General features: G+C 40.5%; 1 protein-coding gene across 16 annotated transcripts in view; it reads left to right on the top strand.

Annotated features, from left to right (window-relative positions):
- The window catches only part of nhsl1b (NHS-like 1b), a 114,716-nt gene that overhangs the window by 92,985 nt on the left and 15,731 nt on the right, over window positions 1-6,000 (top strand). For all 16 annotated transcript variants that reach the window (XR_004895936.1, XM_035995609.1, XM_035995606.1 and 13 more), the window contains exons 2-3: window positions 338-490; window positions 4,648-4,775. Coding sequence is in view for 15 of the 16 variants with exons in the window: in XM_035995609.1 (XP_035851502.1) it covers window positions 338-490; window positions 4,648-4,775 (281 nt within the window). In the remaining variant the exon portion in view is untranslated. The remainder of the gene's footprint in view (window positions 1-337; window positions 491-4,647; window positions 4,776-6,000) is intronic.

Here is a 6,000-nt window from a genome sequence, read left to right as displayed (position 1 = left end):
TCAGATATGTGTCATGTTGTTGGTGTGGAGACTGACACCTTGATGCAAAGCACCTCAATCCATTTCCCCTTCCTTTTCACCGCCAAATATAAGCAAATCCCTCCAGTAGCCAGTACTATGTGTACATTTTCTAGTCCATGATTTACTGTTTCTAAAGGTTTGAGAATGTGTGAGCTCTTTTAAAAAAAAACTGTGGCTGGATTATTTTGTTTTTTTTAACCATGGCAACTTTCTGAAGTATTAAAAGATCCTTCAGGAGATCCATTAGTGTCAGTAACATTGGAAATTTAACTCAAGACTAACTAAATTCTATAACCTGCTTTGTGTGTCTCTGCAGCGGTGTCTAACCTGGATGAGGAGAGCAAGTGGACGGTTCATTACACAGCTCCGTGGCACCAGCAGGAGAACGTCTTCCTGCCAGGCAGCAGGCCGCCCTGCGTAGAAGACCTCCACCGCCAGGCCAAAGTCAACCTCAAGACCGCCCTGCGAGGTAAAGATCATTCTAATTATAGAGTTTGACGGGATGCAATACGATAACATCATTTGCCACTCATGTAGAGAAGGTGATTACTGTTCGCATTGTTTCAGGTTCACATTAAAAAATAAAAATAAAATAAAAGAAGATAAATAATAACAACATATGAAGGGAAACTTCACTTCCACAGCCATCCACACTTTAAGAATTCATTAGCCACTTGTGCACTTTGACAATTTCACAAGCCACATATAAAACAAAACAACCTTTAAGTAAAAGTAATACGTTTTCATGTTTTTGGAATCTAAATCGTATTTTGGCTGTTGAAACAAGGTAGGTGAGGTAATATGATAATGATCAAGTTTGCTCAGGGAGTCCAGTGCTGCAATGGGTAAAATATTATCTTCCAAAATGGACATGAATCATGAAAATGAAAACAAAAGGCAGTAATTTGACAAGTGTCCTGTTTTGTCCAACCAGTTTTGTCCATGATTTTTTTTCTGTTTTATACAATTGTTAATTTATAACAACCGTATAAAACAGAAAAATCTTCACATTTCAGCATTCTTCCTTGAAAAGTGACAAATACCATTATTCGATTATTAACCTGTTGCACGTTAATTTCCTGACGTTCAACTAACTAATTTTAACGTTTGTGTGGAATTAAAGTTCAGATTAGTTTCTAGGTGATACCCATATCTATCTTCAATAAATCAGTTACATCCATATCAGCCAAATCAATCATAATATACACACTGACAAATCTCACTAGTGGGAATGTTGCTGGATGTCATCCCATTCGTCATTGTTAGGTCGTCAAGGAAGCGATCAGCTGTGTTTATCTACTACATTGTAAAAATGCCCTGTAATTTGTGTTCAGTCCAAAGTTTAGCCAACAACACAACAGTGTGAGATCCTCTCGTCCTGTTTGTCCAGTACACTTAGAGAAAAACAGACACAGCGTTTTTGTCAAACAAACACAGGGAGTCGAGTCACAGCTGAGTGACAAATTTGTAATATTCTCACAACGTTCCCAGAACAGAACACCAGTAAATGCTGGCACCTGTTTTGCAGAGAGTTCCTGGGAAAGTTGTGTTTTCCACTCATTTCTCAGATAACGGATTGAGAGGCAAGTGTGTGTGTGTATGTGTGCGTACATGGGTGGATGTGTTACAGTAAAGGCTTGTTGTTTACATGCACAGGTGGCCTAGTGTGCCAGCAGATAAAAAAGACTGATAAAGGAAGAAAGAAAGGTAAATAGAGAGAAGCCGGTTGTAACCTGATGCTTACGGTGTGTAAAGCATTAGTCACCTGCTTTAACACACACACACACACACACACACACACACACATATATGCATATTACTTCCTGCAATATTGATGTTGCTAGGTACGCAAACACACAAACACCACCTGGGAGGTTGGATTAAGTCAGCACCCCCCCCCCATCCTGTCACTGTCCCATCATCCTGTCACCACCACCCAGCCCCAGGGGTCCTAACTGAAAGACAACAGGTGTCCAATAAGAGCACATGTGATGTCGCTTTGAATCTTTGTGTGTGTTTTAACTCTTTAATTCCTTGTCCACTCACAGGAGGTTGAGAGTGGAGGTTACACACCTAACTACAGCCCCACCTTAAGGAATTAGTCTTAGTGTTTTCTTAATAAAACATTATGGCCAAATACATCTATATTACTATCTCTTTAAACTTCCATAATAGTAATAACTGTATTTTTACAAGATATTTTATAAGAGGTTATATCAGGAGGTTAAACCAGGGTCAACCCATGCTCTAATACACGTGTAACCAGTCACTAAATCCAGTGCCACCAGCGTGGCACAGCAAGCTACACGAGTCTGCTCTCTACTAATCGATAACCAATCAGACGACAATGTGCATCTACTCTTTGTTCCTTTGACACACTCACATGGGTTTCAGCTTGTGTTTAGCAGTGAGGCTTTTTCAGGCGGCTGGTAAATTACAGAAAACATGCCAACAGGTTGAAATACACCAGGGAAGTTACGTAACAGTCGTATGATTGTTGCCAATATTATCCCAAGAAATATGCATTAGTGTAGTCAATGATGTCTTTCAGTTATAACCAGGGACACTTGTTTGTTTACAATGTTTATTTATGAAAGATTAAGGATAGATTTTAATGAGACAAATATTGCTTTCAAGCTCCTGGTCTAAGGTCAGACAGAAAAGCAAAGACTCTCATTATCATGATCAGCTTTACATAGCATTGACAATTAACTAAATTAACGTTAAAGCTATTTTTTTAATAACATATCACATGACAATGTAAAAGTAGTCATTCATAGCGTTGAATCTATCACCTGAATTGTCACCTGAATCTGCAGCGCTGCTCAGTTTTAAGGAGCTTTAACCCTTTCAACTCATTGTTTAGCTGTCCGGCCCTCAACTTTACTGTTTTGGTTCACTCTTTCCGCTCCTATAGAGCTGTTTTCAGCTAAAAGCTCTAAAAACCCACTTGACATTTACTGTTCAGCACCAAATGGCAGACAACCACAGTTAGCAAGTAGCTGGTGAACACAGTGGAGCATTTAGCGGCTGAAGAACAAGACATTTCCCTCAGTTACATTATACTGCCACTTCAGGGACTCTCTTTTGACAGCTTTAGGTCAATTACTAATTTACTTGTCACTTTAAAATATATACAGATACACCCTCTTTAAATCTTCTCTTGTCCCTTCTCTTCAGTTTTGCCTACCAACAAGCGGTTCATCAAGGCGTATTTATTTTATCAACCATCCCCAATCACACAACACCAATCATCGTAACGGCTCCGCTTCCCGTCATCATCCTCATTATCATCATGTTTTGTAAATCCCTTCTTCCAGACCGCTACCACATTGTCGTTACAGTTACTACCTTTGCCAGCCCCATTAGGATCCATTAACTGACAGTATTATATATGCACCAGCGTTTCTCTCCACATAGATGGGCTGTAATTAGCTATGGAGATAGATGGCACATAAAAGGGATCAAAAGCAGCATCTCTGAGGTGCCAGGCTAGGAGTGATGTGCATGCGTTTTGGTACATGCGTGTCAGTCAGCAAAAGGGGGTTTGATTGTGCATCACATACTGAATAACTCCCAAAAGATGCAAGATAAAAGACCAGGGAGGTTTTTCCATTTGTATGGATCAGGGATAATATGCAGAGAAAGACATAAAAGACTCATGCATGCTTGTCAGTTGATATGCTACCAATGTAGTTGAGACGGACATGTTTAAATATCGTATTAAAGTTATTTAAAATAAAAAGGTGTTTGCCATTTATCCTTTCTTTATCCTTGAGGTTACAGGCATCAGTAAACGCACACAAAAACCCCTTTACTGTGTGTTTTAGTTGTACCGGTACTATGTGAATATAATTAGCTATTACAAGACTAGACAAAGGATGCACTAGTAGACATTTGCAGAGGGAGAAAGAGAGAGAGATGATTTGCTAAATGCCCGCTTAGAGAAAGGGCGGGGATGGAGGAGAGAGAGGGACAGTTCTGCCATCTGTGTGTGACAGCCTGCAACTGATACCCCCCTCCTCTGGTTACACACACACACACACACAGACACACATTCAGTTATAAACTCTCTTCTTATCACACATCGGCATACACACATTCAAACACATACATCACAACCCCGGCACAGCAGGTGGTGACGGAGGAGGTGTGAGCAGCACTTGGCAGCATCCAACAGGGACTGACACACAGACACAGTTGATAAGTGTTACACAGCTATGTCTGTGTGTGTGTGTGTGTGTGTGTGTGTGTGTGTGTGTGTGTGTGTCCTATAGATATTTCACACATTTAATGTTTTGCGTAGTAATTGAGTTAAATGTTTAAATAATAGGCAAAGTTAAATTGACAATCTCAGACTGTATGTGGTACATAAATGCATCTTACATCAGCAAAGGAAAGGAAAAGTGTGACCTGTAGAAACTCTTCTGTATCACACTCAACAAAAGCTCTGTTCTCAGGTAGTGAGGTGGTTTCTCATGACAAAATCCTTTCAAGTATAGTCTTGTGATCATAATGTGTATCTGCCTGCAGGTTCCCAACATGAAAAGCTCAACGAAATCCTGTTTGAGACAAAGATCCAAATCTTTTTTGTCTATGTAATATAGATTTCTGTCTTTCCTGCAGAATGCGACAAGTTGAGGAAAGATGGTTTTCGGAGCTCTCAGTACTACTCTCAGGGTCCCACCTTTTCTGACCCCTTACAGTCCACCAGCAGCCTGCAGGATGAGGAGGAGGATGACAATGATAAGAAGGTACACATATGCACAAACACTGCACACAAATACACACACAACTGTCCAGGTGTAACATGGCGACTCACCTCCAGTGATTTAAACAGTGTCAGTCTTCCATCTAGTGGTCAGAAATGAGAATGCATGTTTTCCTTTGTTTACACAAGTTACTTTTCTGTCTCCCTTACTTATTTTACTTTCTAATTTATTTTCCCCAAATAAATAATAATTATCAGCTTTAAATCTGAAAAGCTTTGCAAGTCACCTAAAACATGTACTCGTAGGTCTAGCTCATTTTGTCATTACGTCTTTCTCTCTGGTTGACACACCAGTTTTTGTGGTAATTTATTTGGATTGATGATACATAGAGAACGAGCCCTAAGCTAACACTTACATTTTGTTATGACTGTCAGCATGCATCAAGATAAAATAAAGTAGAGCTGAATCTTTAATTTACTGTGTTTTAATTGCATCTCAGTTCTCCGTCATTCATTAGGCAGATCTAAATGTATAGAGAGAATAAACACTTGCTAGCTTGTGCTGTCTTCTCACTACACTTGGTGGGGCTATTGTTTGTCTAATGTCACAGTACTGTAATTTCACAGGAGAGTGGTAGGTGAAGAGAGAGAAGAAGAAGAAAAGAGACAATGATAGAAAACAAAACAGACAAAAACTATGATTTATCACTCTTTTTACTGGCAGTCCATTGGAGTGAAATGTAAATGGTTTGACAGCCAGATATGCCTCCTCTCCTCTCCCCATTTTTATTTCTCATACACAATGTAATATGAGGGGTCCTGAGAGGGTCAGAGGGTCTTTCACTGTTATTATCAGGGTCTCCTCTGTCCCCCCCGAGCCCCTTGATGTCGGCCGCTCGTTCCATGCCGGCCCCGACCCTTGACCTTCCTTACATGCTGTTGTCTTTCTAAAACTGTCGACTCCCGTCTCTCGTTATCGGTCTTTCGACTTTCCGCTGTTTGTCTCCCTTTCCCGTCACTTCCTGTTGTCCTGAGGCCAGTGAGCCTAACTTTGCCTGACAGCAGCTTCAAAAGGAGAAACGGGGCTGCAGGTTGAGCCACAATGCAAAACAACAAGCCATGCCTGCCACCAAACTATGGCTGAGATCCTTTCTTTACATCATCCCCTTTTCTGCCTCCCCCCCCATTTATCCATCCATCCATGTGTGGTTTGTATGAAAGCACTAATAGCCATCCTTTTCTAGCCAGTCTAATACTTGGGATTGTCA

Source organism: Sander lucioperca, chromosome 19, assembly GCF_008315115.2.
Source record: "Sander lucioperca isolate FBNREF2018 chromosome 19, SLUC_FBN_1.2, whole genome shotgun sequence".
NCBI classification, from domain to species: Eukaryota; Metazoa; Chordata; class Actinopteri; order Perciformes; family Percidae; genus Sander; species Sander lucioperca.
This window is presented reverse-complemented; position numbering and strand designations above follow the sequence as displayed.